Source organism: Symphalangus syndactylus, chromosome 1, assembly GCF_028878055.3.
Source record: "Symphalangus syndactylus isolate Jambi chromosome 1, NHGRI_mSymSyn1-v2.1_pri, whole genome shotgun sequence".
Lineage (NCBI taxonomy): Eukaryota > Metazoa > Chordata > Mammalia > Primates > Hylobatidae > Symphalangus > Symphalangus syndactylus.
This window is the reverse complement of record NC_072423.2, coordinates 50,498,022-50,521,114: the sequence shown is the minus strand read 5'-3', so window position 1 is coordinate 50,521,114 and position 23,093 is coordinate 50,498,022. Positions and strand designations below refer to the sequence as shown.

The following is a 23,093-nucleotide window of genomic DNA, read 5'->3' as shown; positions in this document are numbered from 1 at the left end:
ACAAGTGCGAGCCACTGTGCCCAGCCCAATCATTGCTTTTATTCTTTAAAAGTACGTAGATTCGTCTTTTAGGGCTTTACTGAAAGTAAAATATCCTGACATTTAAACTGACAGATGTAGGAGGTAAAAAATAGAGTTCTGAAACATTTGAATTTATCTGATAGCTGAAGTCATGAGATGAGGGATGTATGTCCCCCAGGGAGGATGCAGAAAGAAGAAAAGGGTGCTGGAAACAGCATGTCAGTTGTGCCAGCTGAGGGCTGGAGGCAGCCAGGAGAGTTGGGAGCCTGGGTGTTGGGTGGAGAGAGGTTAACAGGGAAGACATGGGAAGTACTGTGAAGGCTGGTGTAAGCAGAGGACTACTCCAACCCTGTTGGAACATAAGAGCTATTTGGCAGATTGACAATGCAGTGACAGCTGTATATAATAAATGTGTTGAAAGGAGGAAGGTGAGGATTTTCTTGGTGGGAGTTTATGCTATTATTTAACATATTTTGCTTCCAAAGGGGTTAAGATGTTTTACCTAAATGAAGTTTCTAGGTCAGTGCTATACAATATTTCTAATCTGTGTTTTATAGTGTGAGCTACATATGTAATTTTAAAATTTTCAAGTAGCCACATAATAAACAGGTGAAATTTAATGACATATTTCCTTTAATACAGTATATCCAAAATATTATTATGTCAACCTATAATCAGTATAAAAACCTGTTACTGAAATATTTTATAGGGCCCATCTCAGTTCAGACTAGCCACATTTAAGTGCTTCATAGCCACATGTGGCTCATGGCCATCCGTATTTGGACAATGTACTTTAGACTATTGCACCTGTATACTCTTGTGCCCTCAGCTGGGGGATGGGATGTGTGTACGTGTATACCAAGGCAGTGAGCATCTGAGCTTTGAACCTCAAAGACCAAAATGCCCTGCCCATTTCCCTGCTTATCAGCTGAGGAATCTTTACCCACATTGACACATGGGTTTGTTCTGACCCATGTGCATGCCGGCTTCCAGAGCAGATGCAGAGGCCTAACTTAGTCCTTTAGCTTCCCTCCCAGCACAGAACTCCCAAGGTTATCTGAAAGTAGGCCTCGCCTAGAGAGACTGAGTTCTCAAGTTGTCAGTTTTCCCAAATGGTCCTCAAGCATCTTCCTCAGGAATCACCTTACAGTTTAGTAAACATTCGGAGGACTTGCTACACATCTGGGCAGTCTGCATTGTAATTCATATGTGTTTACACATTTGTGTCTTCATCTGCTAAAGCACCTTTGAACCATATTGTAAGTCATAATATCTGAAGCAATTATTATGAGTTGTAGTAATTCATAATATTGAAGCGATTCATAATATCTGAAGCAATCCCCAGATACGGGTTAGGCATGGCCCTGTTCTGAGCAGGATGGCAAAAGTGGCAGTCTATGATGCAGCCGTTGTTACCCCAGGCTATTACTAAATGGTAGTGGTGGTTTTATCTTAATTAAAATGACATCACCAACAATAGGCCCTTTCCTGTCTGCCAGGAAAAGTTTTCTGTAGTGACGTACGTGTTGTATGTGTATGTGTGCGTTTGAGGCTATATTACTTATTGCTACAGCAGTTCAAAATGACTTGGAAAAAGACAACGCTGGTCATTGATATGTATACTGACGTGTTTAAGGGAAGTTACTGTGATCTGTAACTTATGAAATACATAAAAAATAAGATGGGTGGAGTGACGGACACATGGACAGATATGAAGCAAGCACTGTAAAATATTAGTGGTAGTTTTGTATGCCCATACTCACAGCACCATTATTCACAGTAGCTAAGAGATGGAAGCAATACGTGTCCATCAGTGGGTGAATGATCAACAAAATGTGGTGTGTTCGTACAATGGAATATTATTCAGCCTCTAAAAGGAAGATATGCTGACACATGCTGCAACATGGATGAATTTGAGGACATGATGCTAAGTGAAGTAAGCCAGTCACTGGAAGACAAATACTCTATGCTACCATTTATCTGAAGTATCTAGAGCAGTCAAATGCATAGAAACAAAGTAGAATTGTAGTTGCCAAGGACTGGGGGAGGAGGAAATGAGGAGTTGTTTAATGGGTATAGTGTTTCAGTTTTGCAAGACAAAAAGTCCTGGGGATTGGTTGCACAGTTAAGTTATGTGAATACTGTATGCCGACTGAACTGTATACTCTAAAATGGTTAAGATGGTAAATGTTATCTTTATTTTACCACAATTTTTTTTAAAGCATGGTAAACACCATTTCCCAGGATGTAAATTGGTACTAAAAAAAAAAAGTGCTCCAAAGTAAGATATATTTAGGAAACACAGGGATAACTAAAGTTAGATAGGTGTTCTTTATTGCAGGAATTCTAAGAGCATTTATCAAATTAATTTACGCTGGGAATTTTCAATGTGGAGGGTCTGGCTCATAGCATTTCACAAACATTATACTTCAGAGTCCCAAAGCCTTTAAATAAAATGTTAATGGTAGAAACTCCTTAAGGGGTGTTCACTGTACAATTCTTTCAACTTTTCTGCATGCTGGGAGTTTTTTTTGGTAACAACATGTTGGGGAAAATGGCTTCGGAATATTTCATTCAAATTTGGAGCCAAGCTAACACAAAGCTGTTGCTGCTAATGGGAACTGCCCTGATGTCCATGTAACAAGCTGCTCTCCCCAACTCCCTCCCTTCTGTTTCTCCCTCATTGGCACCCACTTCTAGGATTAACAGGCAGGGAGACGGAGAGCCCAGCTCCGGGTACAGCTGGGCCACAGCAGAAGGAGGGCCAGGGTAGAGGTTTGGGCCTTGGCTCTGATGCTTGAATATAAACACACCTAGTCAGAAGTATATCAGTACAAAGTGGACCCTACAAAATTATAGGGTCAGAAAACAGGTAAGTGGTTACTAGGGGCTGGGAATGGTGAGAGGAGTGACTACAGAGGGACCCAGATTCTTCAACAAATACATTACAAGAGGGAAAGGGAAAGGAAGCCTGGAGATTGAAAGATATTTGAGACGTGTGAATCCACTGCAATGTATGAATGTTGTTTGCATCTTGATCTGAACTAGCCAATCAATCTTTTAAAAATGTGCTTGAGGGACAAAGCAAATTTGAACTCTGGCTGGATATTTGATGATATTAAGGAAACAACATTTAAATATATGACAGTGGGGCTGTGGTTATGATTGGTTTTGTTTTTTTTTTCTCTAGAGACTGGGTTTTGCAGTGTTGCCTAAACTGGTCTTGAACTCCTGGGCTCAAGCAGTTCTCCCACCTCAGCCTTGGTTTCTTTAAGAAAAGAAAAAAAAAAAAGTTCTTTTGAATCATAATTGCAATATTTATGGATGAAATCAATTTATGTCTTGGGTTGTTTCCTAATGATTGTGTGTGTGTCAAGGACTAGGTGGGTTTTAGATGTATGGATTATTAATGAAGCTGGGCAGTGTTGGGGTGGTCATACTATTCTAATTTTTTAATATATTTAAAATTTCCTTATAAGAATTGTTAAAAAAGAATGAGCATATCCATAAGTCAAATACAAAAATTGTTACATTGTGAGGAATTCTTCCCCTTCTAGCATATAGTGGATGGTCCAGTATTAAGGCTCTGCCATGCTTAAACAAGGGACTGGCACTCCAAGGACAATGAGGCTGAGGCCAGAAGAGAGAAAGCATGTTGGATGGCTGCATGTGGTTGATGGATAGAGGACTGAGCCCCACTCTGGTGGACTCAGAGATCTGGGACCCGGGCCGGGTGTGGTGGCTCACGCCTGTAATCCCAGCAATTTGGGAGGCTGAGGCAGGTGGAGCACTTAAGGTCAGAAGTTCGAGACCAGCCTGGCCAACATGGTGAAACCTCATCTCTACTGAAAATACAAAAAAAAAAACATTAGTCAGGCATGGTGGCGGGCGCCTGTAATCCCAGATGTTCCAGAGGCTGAGGCAGGAGAACCTCTTGAACCCAGGAGGAGGAGGAGGTTGCAGTGGGCCCAGATCGAGCCACGGCACTCCAGCCTGGGCAACAGAGTGAGACTCCATCTCAAAAAAAAAAAAAAAAAAATCTGGGACCCAGTACTGAGTGAAAACATCAGAGTGAAGGAGAGAGGCCATTTGTCCGAGAAGCTCCTCCTGGGGTGGAAGGGACAGCTCCACAAAGGCTGCTCTTGCGGGAGCTCCCCTGCAGCCAGGTGCCTACCGACTGTCCCCAAACTGCCCCCCAACACGGAGGGATGCAAAGGCAGCCTCTTCCTGCTCGGTGGAATAGGGAAATTATAGCACCTTTCACTCCCCACTCTCACTTCTGCCCACTGCTACCCTTAGTCTTTGGCTCTTGCTGACATTTTCCCCTCTATCTTTTCTCCTAACCAAGTTCTAGGTATTTCGTAGGGCAGTCTAGGTGAGGGTTGGAACCTCAATAAGTCGGGCAACAGAAACCCAGCTCACACTGGCTGTCACTGTGGGCAAGCTGTTCCCCTCATCTCTAAAAGTGGAGATAAGATTAGTGTATGAGTCTGGCTTCCATTCAACTGTGTGTGAAAAAAAATTGTAAAATTTTCTTTCTGGTTTATACAAGTTAAAAGTTTATTTCTCTCATATGAAAGGAGTCAAGGCAGACAGACCAGGATGGGCAGGGAGATGTCTACAGGGTCAAGGACCCAGGCTCTTATTTCGCGGTCTGATGCCCTCAGTTTGAGGCTTTCACCTTCCAGTATGGCTGCTTGGCCTCCTGCCATGATCTTTGCATTCCAGCCAGCAAAGAGGAAGAAGCCATGAAGAAAGTCCTGCCCCTGACTTTAAAAACATTTCTTAGAAGTCCCATATTATTTTGCTTAATCTCCTCGGGTAGAATTTAGTGTTGTGGTCATACTGAACTTCAGGAGAAGCTGGGGAATTAAATCTTTATTGCAGATGCCCATGTGCTCAGCAGAGAACTGGGGTGCTTCATTCTGGAAGAAAGGGAGAACAACAGTAACCAGTGTGTAGGATTGTTCTGAGAATTAAATGAGCCAATGTATGAAAAACACTAGTTTGGTCCCTGGAATATAAATAAGACAGCAGTAATTTATATCTGGTACTATTATGATTAAATAAAGCTCAGCTCATGTCACCTCCATAGAGCCTTTGGTAAACCCCTCAAGTATTCTTTTTTTTTTTTCCTCTGAATTCCGGAGTATTTTATTCCAATTTTCTTTTATGGCACTTGTCACCTTCTATCTTCTATTTTTGTGTATGTCTTATGCTGTGTCAGGTAGATGCCTTCTATTGTAAGGAAGTTCATCTCAAACACAAAGGAATTACTGGCTCATATGACTGAAAAAAATTCAGTGGTGGGATAGGCTTCAGGTGCAGTTTGATATGGGCTCTGCCTTCCTTTCTCTAGTTTGTTGAGCTCTACGCTTTCCATGGCAGCCTTCTTCTTTTGTTATTATTATTATTTGAGACTGAGTTTCGCTCTTGTTGCCCAGGCTGGAGTGCAGTGGTGTGATCTCGGCTCACTGCAACCTCCACCTTCTGGGTTCAAGCGATTCTCCTGCCTCAGCCTCCTGAGTAGCTGGGATTTCAGGCACACGCCAACACGCCTGGCTAATTTTTGCATTTTTAGTAGAGACGGGGTTTCACCATGTTAGCCAGGCTGGTCCCGAACTCCTGACCTCAGGTGATCCACCCACCTTGGCTTCCCAAAGTGCTGGGATTACAGGCATAAGCCACTGGGCTTGGCCCGTTATTATTTTTAATAGAGACAGGGCCTCACTATGTTGCCCAAGCTGGTCTCAAACTCCTGGGCTCAAGCCATCCTCCTGTCTTGGCCTCTGGAAGTGCTGGGATTATAGGGGTGAGCCACCATGCCTGGCCACATGGCAGCTTTCCCCTGAGGCCGTTCTCCCTCATTGCCGTAAGAGGAATGCAAACAGCCCCTACATTACTTTTTTCCTTGTTAATATCAAAGGAAATAACTCTTAGCATTAAGTCTCTAACTTTACTCTGACTGGACCATTCCTCAACTAATCACAGTAGGCAGGGGAAAGCCACATGTTGAGTGGCTTGGGCCCGCCCATCTGATGTAACAAGCTGTGAGATCACCTATGCTGGCCTAGAGGCAGAGTAGGTCCCAGTGAGATCACATAGCTGCTCTAATGTGGGGTGGTTCTCCAAAGCAAAATCAGAGGGGCCAGTGGATACAGGATGGGCAACCAATGCAAGTCCCCTATATGAGCCTGCTAAAGCCTAAACACCTGTGCATCAGATGGTTTTCCTGTTGTCCACAGCATCCCTGAATTCAGCAAATATGTATTGTCACATATTTGCTGAATTCAGGGATGAATGAGTTTGACAATGCTGATGGCTGGTGGAGGAAGTATTCTCAAATGTAATCTGCCAGTCAGTAAATAGAATATCTGAGATACCTGTCTTGGTGGCTAAAGGGGTAGGGGGCAAAGAGTAAGAGGGAGGTGCTAGCATAGAAGGGACCAAGAAGGGGCTGGCCTGGCCCAGTGGACCTGCTCACGAATGAACATGGGAGAAGCCAAGCCCCCAGGAAGACAGCGCCAGGAAGATTGCTGCTCTGGGCCCTCCACCCTCTCAGTCCTGTGGTCTGCCTAGTACTGGTGGGTTTGGTTGTTTCAAACATTAGATATAATGGAGCCTTGTTCCCAATCATGTCATGATGTTGAACTGCCCTTTTCGTTTCTATTCACAGGAAAGGTCTTGTGTCACTCTAGGGGAGGGAGCTTCCTGGGGTTTCTGGTCTTTCTTTCCACTGCTCTCAGTTTCTACCAGGGCATTCTGCCAGTCTTTGGAGATAAACTTGCTCCAATGCTATGTCTGTCTCACTGCTTCTTGTGCCAGCCCTCTTCTGACTTCCTAGGTACCAGGATATCTAGGTCTATAAGCTCTCATTGTTGGAAAAGTGTGCATTTTATTCTAGTAGGAAACACTTAAGTTAATTTCATTATCCAAACCAAATTCAGCCTTCTTGGACATACCTATCCCTATCCTGATATTTGGTGGGAAATTTGATCCCTCATAATTGCAGCCCCCAACTGTAGGTTGGTGCAAAAGTAATTGCAGTTTTTGCCATTTTGATGCAAAAGCCGCAATTACTTTTGCAGCACCCTAGTATCTTCCAGACTAGGAGGCCAAGGTTTTCAGGGGGCTCGCCAGTGGGGAAACCTCTACCCTTACCATTTAGGACTTGACCATTATAGTGGAGCTGCCATCCCCACCTGGATAATAGAGCTGTTCCTGCTTAGGCCACTGCATACCACCTACCCAACAAGTTTAACAATCTGTCCTAATTGTTTAAGTTTAACCCTTGTCCTAATTGGCCTTATGGCCTTAGATATTGCCAAGGTGCTCTCTTCTGGCTCTGTCCCCACTTCTCTAACTGAACTTTCCCACCTGTGGCATGAGACAGAGACCCTTTAAGTGCCACTGTCCCCAGGGCTCTGGCCTCTTTCCCTAAACACTTCAGAGCTCCTGAGATGACCTGTCCACAAGCCCCTCACATGACTCAAGTCTCCAACCCCAGACACTCTGTCCCGTTTGAGCCCTGAATCTCCACCGAGATGTCCTGAACCGAGTTCCATATTGTCTCCCTATGCCTGAGACTCCCTGTGTCCACTCAGTCTCCCAATCTGACAGCACCAAGTCACCTTGGGCCAGTACTTAGTCCCATTAGTCCCGAATTTCATCACTTCTGCACAATCTGGGCCTCAGACCAGGCCCTCACTGCTCTTCGCCAGGAATTTTGCCCAGCCTCTGACAGCAGGGCTGCCTGCAACCTTCCCACTCCCACCTCCCCCACTGCTGCCTGGGGTCTAAGCACACCCCTGATCCAGCCACTCTCAGGAGGAGACTCTAGGGTGTTACTGTCCCTTTTAGACCAAGGCCAGCTTTTTCCTCTGTACCAGAAAGTCTGACCCCTCTTACTTCTCTCACTCCCCATTGCATTTATCCCCACAGAACTGCAGTCTGTGCTCCAGCTTCATTAAAAGTCCTGCATCTGGAATTCTCTGAGCCTTTTTGCACCTCTAGACCTTTGAGTATGGAATGCTGCCCTCTCTCCCCCACCTCCTCCTCCAGGACCCTCTGGGCAGGTCTCCCAGCAGCCCCAGGTCTGGGAGGCTCTTTACCCCGAGCCTGGACCTTTGTGGGAAGGACTCTTCTCTAGCGCTCTGCAGCCTGGAGGGGTGACCTGACTATGAACCTATCTCCTTCCTCGTCCCAGGAGCCTCTCAGGCACAGAGACTGCCTTGCTGACTGTTGTCTTCTCAGTGCCTACCATGTTTGCAGCAGGGCGCAGCTGCCCAGTGAACACTGAATAAATGCCCCTGCCAAAAGCACTAGTAATTTTCAAGTGAATCTTCTAGTGTTTCAAGCCTGGACAGTTGCAAGAGGTTATAGCTGGTTTTCCTGCTCCCAATTCTCACAAGCTCATCCAATCTGGTCATGGCCATTGGATAGTTCTACCTAAATCACTCATAGGGCACTTTCTAGTTCCAAAGCCTGCCTTTCCTTGTTTGTCTACCGCCAACTCCAAGCCTAACTCTGACAAGCACTCATTCATCTTCTGCTGAGTGAGTGAATGAATGAATGAATGAATGAAAGAATACATGAATGAACACTTTGTATGTAGTAGAGATTCTTGCAATTGGAGCACATTGCTAGGAGATGCTAGGGGTGGGAGTTGTTAACCTGGGAGCAAGGGGATTTGGGGAAGCATCATCAAGAGGTAAGGAATCAGGCTCAGTGAGGTGCACCAGGCACTAAGATTCACACGGGGAGAGATTTAAAGTACAAAATTGAGGGCATCTCACCTGTCTGCCCAGCTGGCTTATAGACACATACTTTTTCAAATTCTTAGGTGAGAAAGGGCTGCAAGTGGGAGTTGGAAGAGCTGTTTTCCTACCTAGCTGTAAACTTTAGGTGCAGAAGCTGGCCTCCTGGGATCTCAGCATGGACCAGCTCAGGTTGCTTGGAAGCTCCAAGGCCAGCAGCTGGACCAGGTGAGAGGTGGCCATGGCAGCCTATAGCACAGGGCTCAGGAGATCACTCCTCCTCCCAGGTCAGACATTCCTTGGTGGGGATAGAGGTTCTGCTTAAGGCAGAGCGAGAGCGAGCAATCTGACTTCTGATAGTTTCTTTCTGATAGGAGCGGCCCAGGGAATCTTGGTGAAATGCACCTAAGGGTGCCAATTAGAGGCCGAGATGCCCAGTGTTTCTCACATCCCCTACTCCTCCTCCCATCTTGACCAGCTCACTGCTATGGCCCACTTCAAAGGCTTCCTCCTTTGGGCTACCTTCCCTGGGTATCTTGCTAGGAAGTAGCCGCTTCCTCTCTTGCAATCCTATACCTGTATCCTGAACCAGTGCTGCCTGGGCACTCAGCCCACATTGCCTTGTGGCTAGTGTAGGTTAATTTTCCTACTCAGCTGTAGGCGCTATCTTCACATCCACCCTCCCAAGCACACAGTGCCCTAGATGGGCATAGCCAACTGCTTTAAAGTATTTCTTGATTAATGGTAGCTCAGTGATTTTTAATAACCTTCAGGAGATCTGCACTGACTTGGCCTATTCCAGTCCATCACTAGGCGAGCTTGTCTGAAGCAGCACCCCTGTGGACTGGTGGTTTGTTAGTTGGCCGCAGAACTCCTTGAGGAGAGGTGCTCCTTACATTCTGAGGGAAATGACCTACAACCTCCCTCCTCAGAGTGTCATTCGTGAATGGGGCATCAGCATCACCTGGGCTACTTAGAAACACAGAACCTCAAGAGTCAGAACCTGCCTTTGAATAGGCTCTCTAGGGGATTCATGCAAATGAATGCCTGGAAACCCTGGCCTAGGGAAGACTGTCACCAGGAAGCAGGGCTTTAAAAGGAGGGGTGAGGAACTGACACATTGAACAGCTGCTGGGAGGACCAACTCCACCCCTCTCTCAACTTAGATGGGGAAACTGAGGCCCTGGGAACCAGGGCGGCTCACACCAGAGAGTTAGCAAAACACCCTTCCCTGCCTGGGCTCTGGAGACTGACTTCCCAGGTGCTAGCTTGTCTTCTAGCTGTGTGCCCTTGTGCAAGTTATTCTGCCTCTCTCTGCCTCAGCTTCTCCATCTGTAAGAGCCACCTCCTAGATCTGCATATTTAATCATTGAACGACCAGGACAGGTAAGAGTGTACACAGTGCAGTGCCTGGCACACAGTGAGGCCCTGTAACTAGCTCTTGTTATTAGTGCTGCCCAAAGCCACATTCACAGACAGTCCAGTATCCAAAGTGCTTGCTTGAAGCATGGCCAGAAGGCAAGCAGATGGTGGGGTGGGCAGTGATGTGAATGAGCAAATGCCTGCATCCATCCATCAGTATATTAACTCCTCCTCGAACAACTATGGGTGTTTGTCGAGTAAGGTCCTGGCTATTCAGCAGTGAGGGAGAGAGCTGGGGTGGTCGGTGGGCAGAGGCCACTGAGGAATATGGGTACCTGGGCATGGACTCTAGCGCTGCAGTCCACAGACCCCTGGGTCTCCGGCCAGGGGGAAATGAGCTCTTAGTGGCGGGTCTTTCTCTGGCCTGGTATCAGGGGCCTGGGCGGGAGAGCCAGGGCTGCATGCTGCCTTCCCATGGCTCTCACGCTGGGCACCGGTATGCATCATGCATCAGCAAGGATCCTAGGGCATCTGCGGCCCATACCCCGGGTGGCAGCTGGCCTGGATGCAGCACAGGTTGAGCTCTTGGGGCATTGGCGTCCTTCCCACCTCGTCCCCACGCTGTATACCTCCAGGGCCTGTGGGCCGCCTGCACCTGGTCGCCTGCCTTGGGTTCTCCTCCGAGCCTGCCTGAGTTATCTCCCCTGAGCCCCCAGCACCTGCCGCCCATCCGCACTGTCCACCATCCCTGACATTCGATTCCCCACGAGGCACCTCGCCTGTTCGTGCAGTACGTGTTTTGCTTCCACTCCATTCCCAACAGCGGGTTCCGCACCTGGGATCGCACGTGAGATTCCCCCCACCCCCCAACCGCATGCCTGGGCTCTACTTCCTGCACCTGCCGCCCCACCCCTGCATCTCACTCCGCACTTCCGGCGCATAGATTTGGCCAGGCCCTCCCTATTGAGGCACCTGTTCTCCAAGACAGAGCCGCTGTGTCCCAGGTGCTCTGGGTGCAGGCCCGAGTGGGGATCGAAGGAGGCGCTCTTATTCCACTCTGTCCGGGAAAGGGACGGCTTTGTCCTAGGGCACTCTTGCCTTAACAGAGAGGGCCCGGCCACACCCACGTGAGGGAAGTGCGGGGCGGGATGCAGGGTTGGGGAGGCAAGGGCAGGAAGTAGGGCTCAGTACGCGGTTGGGAGGGCGGGGAAGCTCAGCTCACGTGGATCCCAGCTGCTGGGCCCGCTCCGGGGGAAGCCCCGGAGCTTCCCGGTTCCGACAGTGTGCAGCCACTGAGAATTTATTAGCCTCGTGGATCCCTAATCTTTCCCCTTTTCTACCGTTCGCTCAGCCGCATTCTAACAAACGGCAAGCACACGCCCCGCTGGGTAGCAGCAACCCGAGAACGCCCCCACCCCTCGCCCCCGCCAGACGCCGGTCCCTGCTTGAGAGGGTGAGGGTCCCGGGACCTCTGCGAGGAGGAGGGTCGCGGGGTTCCAGGATGCTGATGCCGAGCAGAAAAGATCACCTCGTTGCTTCTTCCATCGGCCTCTCCGCAAGACATAGCTAAACTTGAACTTGGCATTCCAAGGGTCTGGAAACATCTTCGTGGGACCCATCGAGAGGTTGTTTAAAGACGGGCACCCGCTCCCGCGCCCAGTTGGGGAAAGGGCCGGCCAGAAGTGAAAGTCCGGCCGGGGCGCCACACCTAGGCTGCGGATTCCGAGAGGCTGGAGGCTGGCGGCCTGGGAGGCGCGGCGGGGGCGGAGTCGCCGGGGGCCGGCTTCTCGCACTTCCCAGGCCCCGCCAGCCTGGATGGACTAGCCGAGGCCATGGCCGGCGCGGCGGCGGGGTCAGGGAGGGAGCTGAGGGCCTTCGCGGGGTCCCGGGACCGGAGGGCACCGCGGCTAGCCTACGGCTACGGCTACGGCCCGGGCAGCCTGCGCGAGATGCGGGCGCGCGAGTTCGGCCGCCTGGCAGGTGAGGCGGGCGGGCAGGCTTGGGGGACACGAGGTTTCTGGAACCGACGTGGACGGATCTTTTGCTCCTAGTGAGAGCGGCGCTACCTCATTTGGGGCACATTTTGAATCGAAACTCCAGGAGGGACGTGTCCACGAGTCCTCTTCGTAGACACGGCTCCCTGAGGTCCCACCTGCAGCCCCAAAGCTTCTTGCTACTCTTACTCTTCAGACTTTCCAGTGGGCAGGACCAACCTAGCCGTCTTCTCCTTTTCCCGCCCTCCGCGAGCAGGGCTTAGGATGGTTCTTGCCCTCTCTTGCGGGAGACCTCTCACTCTAAAGGGCCTGCTGGGGCCGGGGTTGCAAAAGCCAGCATGTCTAGCGGCCGTGACCCTTCGGATGTCTGCCCGAGGTAGGAGCGGTGCGTGGGCCGCCAGCGCCCTGGCTGGGACAGCACCTCTGCCGGCGCGCCAGGTTGGGACCCAGAGGCCAAGGCCTCCTGGTCGGGGCCTGCCGAGGCTGCGCTCTGCAGACTCCTCTGGGATAGCCTGTATTCAGCTTTGATTTTCGAAACCTCATTTTCCTCACTCTTGCAGCGTCAGAACAATCCCTCTGAGCTCCAGTTCTCTGGGGGACTAGAAGAATTAGCAAACAGTGCAATTTCACCTTTAAGAACAGGGCGAGCCTGTGAATTAGACAAGAAGACCAAGATCACATCGTGCCTTTCCTCAGAAGGGAACAGGCTGATGAAATTGCAAATCAAGCTCCATTTGGCCTTGGCCGACCCAGCCCTCTGCTGCCGGGGCCCAAGGTCGTGACTCATCCCTCTGCCAGGGACTTTGGGTGCAGGGCTTCAAGCCCCAGAGCCGCGTGCCGGACGGTCAAGGAGGGTCTGCAGGTGAAGTGGGCACATCTTGGCACAGGGCACCGGGGTTTGAGTGCATCTGCTCTGTCGCGATGAACAACTGGTGACTGCTCCCCTTCTGGGGGCAGAACAGCAGCCATGACTTAGGTTTCACTACTCGGGTAGCTGATTTCAGCGCTTTGGGTCACTTCCTGGTGTTGTGGAGGGTAACTGTGTTTTCCCTTTGGGGGCTGTGAGAACTGTGGCCTCCTCCTGTGTGTCTCCTCTGGCTTCCTAAGTAGGGAGAGTCAGGAGGGAGATGGGGGTGCCTTCTGCCAGCCTCTCTATTCACTTCTCATCCTTCCCTCTCGCAGGGTCACCTGCTGGAGACAGCTCCTCACCCTTCTTTCATATTCTCTCTCTCTCTCAACTATTAATCATGGAAATTTCCTACCACTCAGAAATAGACGGGTACCATGAATGCCTACATGTGCTGGGGAGGGAGGCTCTCCATTCTTTGAAGCAACTCTTTAAGGCTACCTGAATAATTATGTCAGCACCACACCTCCTTAATCCCCTAAATCTCTTCCAGCTGTGATCTCTCACGCCCACTATTGGCCAACCTCTCCCCTCAGTGCTACCCTGGGAAAGTAGAGCTATATTCTGGTCCCCTCCTGGTTTCACTCTTGTCCCTCAGAGAACGGTACTTTTCCCCTCAAATGCAAAATTGGAATGTGTCAGCCAGGCTGGCCCTCAGAACTCGTTACTGCTTACTGTATGTCTGGTAGTGTTGTGGGCATCTTTTATTTAATGCAAGTTCTCTGTATTTCCTCTACATTACAGTTAAAGCAGGCATTTGTGCGCTAATCTGATGCCCCTCCCACTGCTGGGAGTCTTGGAACATGTCCACTTGTTTTTCTCCTAGAAACAAGCCAGAGAGAGGGAAGGAAAAAACAAACCAAAATAATATCACCTCTTTCTCATTCCTCCTCTCCCCTCATGAAGTTTTTCTGCCAATTTGAGAATTACTCTGGTTAAGTGGTAGCTCAGAATAATTAAACGCTTAAGCTTTAAGTGCTGAAATGTGTTACCTAACGATTTGGATGGGAACTTCATTGCCTTTGTGAAGAGAGCATATTAAATATACCGATGTGTGTCAAGGGTCTCTGGAAGCCTTCGTGCTGAATCATGACCACTCACCACGCTGGAATGAGAACTGGAGGGGGATGACCTAGAGTTGACCCTGGAATTCTCTTTCCTGAAGAAGGTCTGATGCCATTTAACTTTGGGGTCATTCACCTGTTTCTAATAACAGCTACACCTGTGTCCCGAGCATTGGACTGGGTGCTGCCATACACCAGCTCATTTAACCTTTGTCCCATCTGCAGGTGAAGGAACAGGGGCCCCGAATGGCTACTGGTGGAGCCAGGATTCAAGTCTGGGTTGATTGACTTGGATTTTGTACCATTAACCCCTATGCTGCCTGACTTTCTCCTAACATCACATCTATGCGTGATTTAACACAGATTTCCCACCCTTTTGTTTTTCCTGCAAAATTAACCATTGGACCAAAAGCCAAAGCATCTTCTTCTCCAATAGCTACTTGGCCCTGCAGAATACTGTGGCACCGTGTGAGACGCTCCCCAGCAGCTTCCAGGTCTCATCTGTGGCCTTGATGCCTGGGTGAACAAAAGCCTTTCTTTTGGTTTGGTACCTTTGTATTTCTGAATCTTTAGTAAAAGCGAACATTGTTCTAAAAGTATCTTTTTGGACTAGCTCATACATTTGATATGGTTTGGCTCCGTGTCCCCACCTAAATCTCGTGTTGAATTGTAATTCCCAATGTTGGGGGAGGGACCTGGTAGGAGGTGATTGGATCAAGGGGGTGGATTTCCCCCTTGCAGTTCTCATGAGAGTGCATTCTCACAAGATCTGGTTGTTTAAAGTGTGTAGCACAAACTGGGTATGGTGGCTCAAGCCTGTAATCCTAGCACTTGGGAGGCTGAGGTGGGCAGATCACTTGAGCCCAGGAGTTCAAGACCAGCCTGGGCAACATGGTGAAACCCCGTCTCTACAAAACATACAAAAATTAGGCAGGCATGGTGGCTCATGCCTAAAGTCCTAGCTACTGAGGAGGCTGAGGTTGGAGAATTGCTTGAGCCTGGGAAGTTAGAGCTGCAGTGAGCTCAGATTGCGCCACTTCACTCCAGCCTGGCAACAGAGTGAGACCCTGTCTCCAAAAAAAAAAAAAAACTTCTTTGGCCAGGTGCAGTGGCTCATACCTGTAATCTCAGCACTTTGGGAGGCCAGCCTGGCCAACATGGCAAAACCTAGTCTCTACTAAAAATATAAAAAAATTAGCCCAGTGTGGTGGCACATGCCTGTAATCCCAGCTACTTGGGAGGCTGAACCCGGGAGGTGGAGGTTGCAGTGAGCCGAGGTTGAGCTCCTGCACTCTAGCCTGGGTGGCAGAGCAAGACCCTATCTCTCAAAAAAAAAAAAGGAAAAGAAAAAAAAGATAAAAAGTGTGTAGCACCTGCCCCTTCACAAGCGCTTTCTCTCTCTCTCTCTCTGTCTCTCTCTGTCTCTCCTGTCACCATATGAAGATGTGCTTGCTTCACCTTCCACCAAGGTTGTAAAGTTTCCTGAGGCCTCCCCAGCCATGCCTCCTATACAGCCTGTGCAACTGTGGGTCAATTAAACCTCTTTCCTTTATAAACTACCCAGTCTCAGGTAGTTCTTTAAAGCAATGTGAGAATGGACTGATACAACATTTAATAGTATCAGATTCAAAAGTTGCCAAAGGAAGGTGAAGAATTGCCAGGGAGCCTCCCTCTCACGCCAGCTGCAGCCACTGTGGCCACCTCAGAGTCAGTTGCTGTCACTCATGTCTTGTGTATCTTTCCAGTGGTTGTCCATATTTACGTGTGCATGTGTATACTTTTTGAGACAGGGACTTGCTCTGTCACCCAGGCTGGAATGCAGTGGCATGATCATAGCTCACTGCTGCCTTGACCTCTTGGGCTTAAGCTATCCTCTTGCCTCCACCTCCCAAGTAGCTGGGACTACAGGTGGGCACCACCATGCTTGGCTATTTATTTCTATAGAGATGGGGTCTCACTATGTTGCTTATGCTGGTCTCAAATTCCTGGCCTCAAGCAATCCTCCTGCCTTGGCCTCCCCAAATCCTGGGATTATAGATATGAGTCACTGTATCCAGTACACTTAAAACACACACACACACATGAGCCATATGTCTCACCACTTGACATAGTTTGTGTTTGTTTAAGGTCTTTCTTTTTTTTTGAGACGGAGTCTTGCTCTGTCGCCCAGGCTGGAGTGCAGTGGTGCAATCTCGGCTCACTGCAAGCTCTGCCTCCCGGGTTCATGCCATTCTCCTGCCTCAGCCTCTCCGAGTAGCTGGGACTACAGGCACCCGCCACCATGCCCAGCTAATTTTTTTGTATTTTTTTTTTAGTAGAGATGGGGTTTCACCGTGGTCTCGATCTCCTGACCTCCTGATCCGCCCACCTCGGCCTCCCAAAGTGCTGGGATTACAAGCGTGAGCCACCGCGCCCAGCCTGTTTAAGGTCTTTCTCTGCCATTATCATGCTAGCTTCTATTTTGTTCATTGCTGTGTCCCCAGCACTTAGAACAATGCCTGACACATAGTAGGTGCTCAATAAATATTTCTTGAATGCAAATACACTCAATAAACTAGGAATGAAGGAAAAATTAACCAACTGATAAAGGTTATCTGCAACCCCCACCCCCACAGCTAACACCATACTTAGTGGTGAAAGACTGAAAACTTTCATCCTGAGTTTGAAACAAGACAAAAGTGCCTGCTCTCACCACTTCTATTCAACATTGTGCTGGAGGCTCTAGCCAGGACAATTAGGCAAGAAAACAAAATAGAAGGGATCCAGATTGGAAAGAAGTAAAACTATCTCTACTTGCCAATGATGTAATTTTGTGTATAAAAAATTTCAAGGAATCCACACACAAAACTATGGGAATTTAAAAACAAATTTAGCCAAGTGGTGGGATACAAGATCAATATGCAAACATCAGTTCAATTTCTATACATTGGCAATAGATACTATGAAAATGAAATTAGAAAAACAGTTCCTAAGGCATCAAAAATAATAAAATACACAGAAAAAATTTATCAAAAGAAGTATCACATACGCTGAAAATTGTAAAACATCATTGAAAGAAATTAAAGAAGACCTAAATAAATGGAAAGATATCCTGTACTGATGGGTTGGAAGACTTAATATTGTTAACATGGCAATAATCCCCAAATTAATATACAGCTTCAATAAAATTCCTATCAAAATCCCAGCTGCCTTTTTGCAGAAGTTGACAAGCTGATTCTAAAATTTATATAGAAATGCAAGTGACTCAGAATAGCCAAAGCAATCATTTTATTTTATTTTTTGAGTCAGGGTCTCACTCTGTCACAAAGACTGGAGTACAGTGGCGCAATCTCAGCTCACTGCAATCTCTGCCTCCCAGGCTCAAGTGACTATCCTGCCTCAGCCTCCCAAGTAGCTGGGATTACAGGTGCACGCCATTACCACCTGGCTAATTTTTGTATTTGTAGTAGAGATGGGGTTTCACCATGTTGGCCAGGCTGGTCTTGAACTCCTGACCTCAAATGATCCACTCGCCTCGGCTTCCCCAAGTGCTGGGATTACAGTGTGTGCCACCGCACCTGACCTCAAAGCAATTTTAAAAAAGAAGATCAAAGTTGGAGGAATCACACTTTCCAGTTTCGAAACTTACTACAAAGTTACAGAATGAAGACAGTGTGATATTGGCATAAATATACACATATAGAACAATGAAATAGAATTTTAATTTAATAAACCCATATGTCTATGGCCAATTGATTTTCAACAGATACCAAGACTACTCAACGAGGGAAATAACTTCTTCAATAAGTGATATTGGGACAACTGGATATCAACATGCAGTAGAATGAACTTGGACCCCTACCTCATACTGCATTCAAAATTAACTCAATGGATCAAAGACCTAAATATGAAACAGCTAAAAGTGTAATATTCTTAGAGTAATACATAAGCATAAATCACTAGGACCTTGTTGGATTAGACAATAATTTCTTATGACACCAAAAATGTAACAACAACAAAAATAGACAAATTGGATTTTATCAAAGTTAGAACTTGTATGTTTCAATGAACACCATCAAGAAAGTGAAAGTACAACCCACCAAATGAGAGAAAACACATCCACACAAAAACTTGTACACCAGTATTCATAGCAGCAATCATTTATAATACACAAAAGTGGAAACAACCCAAATATTCCTCAGTAGATGAATGGATAAATAAAATGTGGTATATTCATACAATGGAATACTATTCTGCCATAAAAGGAATGAAGTTCTGATACATGCTGAAATGTGGATGTACCTTGAAAACATTATGCTAAGTGAAAGAAGTCAGACACTAAAGGCCACATATTGTATGGTTTCTTCTACATGAAATGTTCAGAACAGGCAAATCTAGAGAAGCAGAAAGTAGATTAGTGGTTATCAAGGGCTGGGGTTGGAGGCATTGGGGAGTGATTGGTAATGATATGGGATTTCTTTTGGGGATGAATGAAAATATTCTAAAATTAGTGGTGGTATTTATGTAATTTTATGAATATGTTAAAAACCACTGAATTGTATACTTTAAGAGAGTGAATTTTATATCTCAATAAAGCTGTGATAAAACAACCCATTCTACACAAAACAAAATATTTGATAAGTGAATGAATGGATCTCTTCATATTATATGTACTTGAAAGTGTATCTCTTTCAAGTACATATAATATGAAGAGATCCATTCATTCACTTATCAAATATTTTGTTTTGTGTACAGCGAGACTCCGCCTCAAAAAAAAAAAAAAAAAGAAAGTGTATCTCAGAGTTTGTTTCATGTCAGTACTTATTATTAGTGTACAATGTTTCTTTATTTTAAAAGCGCATTGATGGATATTTGTTTCCAATCTTTTGCTATTGCAGGCAGTAGTTCATTGAATATCCTTATATTCAGGTCATTCCACAAAAGTATGAGTATTTGTAAGATGAATTCCTGCAAGTGGAATTGCTAGGTCAAAATGGTGTGTACATTTTAAAGCGTGAACTGATGTTGCCAAATTGCTGAGCATAAAGAAGGTGTACCTGTGTACCCTCCTACCAGCCATGTACCAGTGAGCTTGTTTCGCCACAGCTTCATTCACACAGTGAGGAATCCAACCACTGATCTCTGCCAATCTGATCAGTAAATCACGGTATCTCATTTTCATCTAAATTTGCATTTCTCTCTGAGAGAGGCTGGAAGGATCATTTGCATTCTTTGTATTCTTGGAAGCTCTGCAGCTGCATTAGTGTTGAGGGGTGCAGAGCAGTGTGGGAAAGTAGGATCAGGGCTCTCCCCTCAGAGAATCCTCCCAGAACCTCCAGAATAGGTTGTGAGTGACAATGTGAAACAGCTTTGCCATTATTCATCACGAATGTCTGCTGGTCGCCTTCTCTGTGTGGGATGCTGTTCCAGGTTCACAAAAGAGTGAAGGGAGCTGATTAACCAGGAGGGCTCTCTCAGGGCTTTAAAAGTCCTTCAGCATTAGAAGTGCAGTCCTTCCACTGCTCATGCCTACACTTGGATTAAGAGGCACATATCAAGAGGCACTGGGCTCAAGTCAGTGGCCTGGTGTTACATCTACACGCATTAGATAGCATCGGTTGGGTTTACACAAACCAGATTCAGGTAAAAGGACTGAAATACCTATGAAAAACAACCTGCAGCTTTATTTCGTTTTCTTTCAGGAACTGTCTACCTTGACCATGCGGGTGCCACCTTGTTCTCCCAGAGCCAGCTCGAAAGCTTCACTAGTGATCTCATGGAAAACATTTATGGTAAAGAAAAACGCCTGAAACAGGTTTTAGTCAACTACATGCAGCTGATATACCTACACATATTACATGTTAGATTAATAGACCAGGACTGTTCTGACCACAAAAAGCTGAATAAGCCCCATGTAAGATAGGGGCCAGGCAAGCACCCTGGGTCATTCTGTACTGTAAACATGTGGCCGGGAGGGAGGGAGCTGGCTCAGGGACAGACACACAGGCTACTACCAGAAGAAGGGGCCAGTGTTAGGAAGGGCACAGAGATTCAAAGTTGCTGTGTTTGGTGGTGGTGAGTGACCCTGTACAGTGCAGAGAGTGGGGCGGCAGGAGGGATGTTAATTCAGTCATTCACTCTATAACTGTTCACTGAGCCACTACGATGTGTGGGGCACAGTGCTATAATGGGAGCAAAATAAACACATCCCTTTCTTCTTGGACACTGTGATCTAGTCCTGGAAGACAAGACCTTAAGTGAACTCCAAATAAATGTGATTACCAACTGCGTGAAAGACTATGGACAAAAGGTGCCTGGTTCCAGGCCAGCCTGTATCTGCAGTGACAGTGAGGTTGGCTTGTGCCTGTCAGGGAAAGCTTCCTTTGGAGTGGAGTGGATGCTGGAGGATGAGCCAGAATCCACTCAGACAAGAGGGGGAGAAGTGTGAGCAGGCAGGGTAACAGCCCGAGCCAAGATCCTGTAGTGGTTTCAGGAGCTAGTCCAGGAACACGGAAGGGAAGAAGAGTGGGAGAGGTCCGAATGGGGAGGGAGGGAGAAGAAGCCAGTGCAGGGCATTGTAGATGCTTGATCTTTGTTCTAGGAGCAATGGCATTGTCATCAGTGGCATTTATTAGCAGCACAACATGATCTCACATACTTTGGAAAGGGAATTTGAAATCATAGTGGCAGTAGTAATTGTAATATTTGTGATGAGAATAACGATAAATAACATTTATCAGGTACTCGCTATGAGCTTTCTCTCTTCAGCCTCACAACAACCCAAGAGGTATATGTTCTGGTATCACTCCTGTTTTATAGGTGAAGAAATGGCGCCCCGGAGAAGGCAAGTAACTAGCCTGAGGCTGCACAGGAAGGACTGGAGCTTGGGGGAGCTAGAAGCTGGGTTTCCAGGCAGTTTAGCTCCAGAGCCCAAGCCCTTAGCCTCCACCAGAGTGCCTCAATTCAGGATACTTCTGTTATGCCACATTAAGGGGTTTGGATTTTGGCTCTGGGCAGCCAGCAGATATTTGTTCTGGGGAACAGTCTTCTGGGAAGGTGTCAAGGAGGGATTTATCTTGATTTTAATCTGCAATTTGCAAAGGGTCTTGTAATTCTCCTTCTCTGACCTTTGCAAGAGCCATAACTATGGGAAAGCCTGAGAGATGGCAGAGTTGAGATTGCAGGTGGTGCTACTGATGCAGCACTAAAGCCAAGCAGAGAAAAGGCAATGAGGATAATTACCAGGTCCCACAGGTTACTAGCAATGTGGAAACAGAACATGCGGTAGCTGCAGTGGCCAGAAATCCAGTGCAATCTTTCAGTGTATTTTGGAGGAAAAAAAAATCTAAAACTAAAGGGCAAATTCTGCGTTAATGAGCACATGTAGCTCCTGAGAAATGCTGGTGCCTGGTCTTATAGGTCAGGCCCTACCAAGGCCTGTCTGGGGGTTAAGTTTGAGGGAGATCATGATACTCTGGGACACATTTGGTGAGGACACCGGGAAGGGAGCCAAACTAGAAGTTAAGAGGAAGAGTGAAATTGGGAGGGGGGCCTTCCTCCTTGAGAGTGGATGGCTAAGGGCAGCACAGTGGCCCCCTTCACATATTTGGAGGCTGGGATCAATTATTTCTACGGGAATGGTATCAGTAGTGGTGGTGGGATCTGCAGGGCAATAGGTGAGGACTTAGATTAAGTGGTGTTCATGGCTCTGCTTCATGCTTGGAGAAAAGGGCATCTTCCTGAGACTGTATACTGCATTCTCTGGAGTTAAACAGAGCCACAGCCACCTGTCCAGAACATGAAGAACAGACTCTTGCACTGGCCTGCTTCTGAGCTGACTTCCAGCTCTAAAATACTCTTCCCGATCACATTTGGTTTTACTAAGGAGAGATTTTTTTTTTTTAACTATATCATAAAATTTACCAGCTGGGTACAGTGTCTCAGGCCTATAATCCCAGTGCTTTGGGAGGCAAAGGTAGGAGGATTGCTTGAGCCCAGGGGTTCAAGACAAGCCTGGGCAACATAGCAAGAGCCTATCTTTACAAAAAACAAAAATTTAAAAAATCAGCCAGGTGTGGTGGCACACACCTGTTGTGCTAGCTATTCAGGAGGCTGAGGGAGGAGGAGCCCTTGAACCCAGGAATTCAAGGTTATAGTGAGCTATGATCAGCCATGTACTCCAGCCTGGGTGATAGAGTAAGATTCTGTCTCTCTTAAAAAAAAAATCTATTTCAGGTGTCCAATGATGATTTTTTAGTAATTGACCTAGTGATGCAATCATCACTATAAATCAGTTAGATGTTTTCATTCCCCCGAAAAGATCCTTCATGCCCATTACAGCTAATCCTTGTTGCTGCCCTCAGCCCCAGACAATTGCTAATCTACTACTTTCTGTATCTCTACAATTCTTTTGCTGGACATTTAATGTAGATTGATTCATGCATTATGTATATTCTTGTGTCTGGAGTATTTCATTTATCATGCTTTTGAAGTTCTTTCATGTCATGGCCAGTAGTTTGTTCCTCTTTATTGGCAAATAACTTCCCTGGCTGGACACAGTGGCTCATGCCTGTAATCCTAGCACTTGGGGAAGCTGAGGCAGGAAGATTGCTTGAACCCAAGAGTTCAAGACCAGCCTGGGCAACACAGAGAGACCTCATCTCTACAAAAAGTAATTTTAAAAAGTTACCCAGGTGTAGTTGTGCACACCTGTAGTCACAGTTACTCAGGAGGCTGAGATGGGAGGATCATTTGAGCCCAGGAGTTTGAGGCTGCAGTGACCTATGATCATGCCACTGCCCTCCATCCTGGGTGACAGAGCAAGACAGAGCAAAAAACCAAATCACTTTTTATTTTATGGATGTAGCATATTTTGTTTATTTGTTCACCCACTGATGGACATTTATATTGTTTCCCGAATTTGACTTTCTGAATAAAGCTATGAACATTCACATGCAAGTCTGTATAGACATGTTTTCATTTTTGAGGGGTAGAAATCTAGGAGTGGAAT

General features: G+C 46.9%; 1 protein-coding gene and 1 long non-coding RNA gene across 3 annotated transcripts in view; one reads left to right on the top strand and one right to left on the bottom strand.

The window, feature by feature from the left end:
• Positions 1 to 4,556: 4,556 nt before the first annotated feature.
• Positions 4,557 to 11,868, bottom strand: LOC134736811 (uncharacterized). Its single transcript, XR_010121154.1, has 2 exons — positions 11,668 to 11,868; positions 4,557 to 4,946 (listed from the first exon to the last, which is right to left on the bottom strand). It is a non-coding gene; the product is annotated as an uncharacterized lncRNA (long non-coding RNA).
• A 66-nt stretch (positions 11,869 to 11,934) lies between these two features.
• Positions 11,935 to 23,093, top strand: part of MOCOS (molybdenum cofactor sulfurase) — a 75,577-nt gene continuing 64,418 nt past the window's right edge. For both annotated transcript variants that reach the window (XM_055233800.2, XM_063640165.1), the window contains exons 1-2: positions 11,935 to 12,119; positions 19,786 to 19,875. In XM_055233800.2, coding sequence (XP_055089775.2) covers positions 11,972 to 12,119; positions 19,786 to 19,875 — 238 coding nt within the window. In that variant the 5' untranslated portion in view covers positions 11,935 to 11,971. The remainder of the gene's footprint in view (positions 12,120 to 19,785; positions 19,876 to 23,093) is intronic.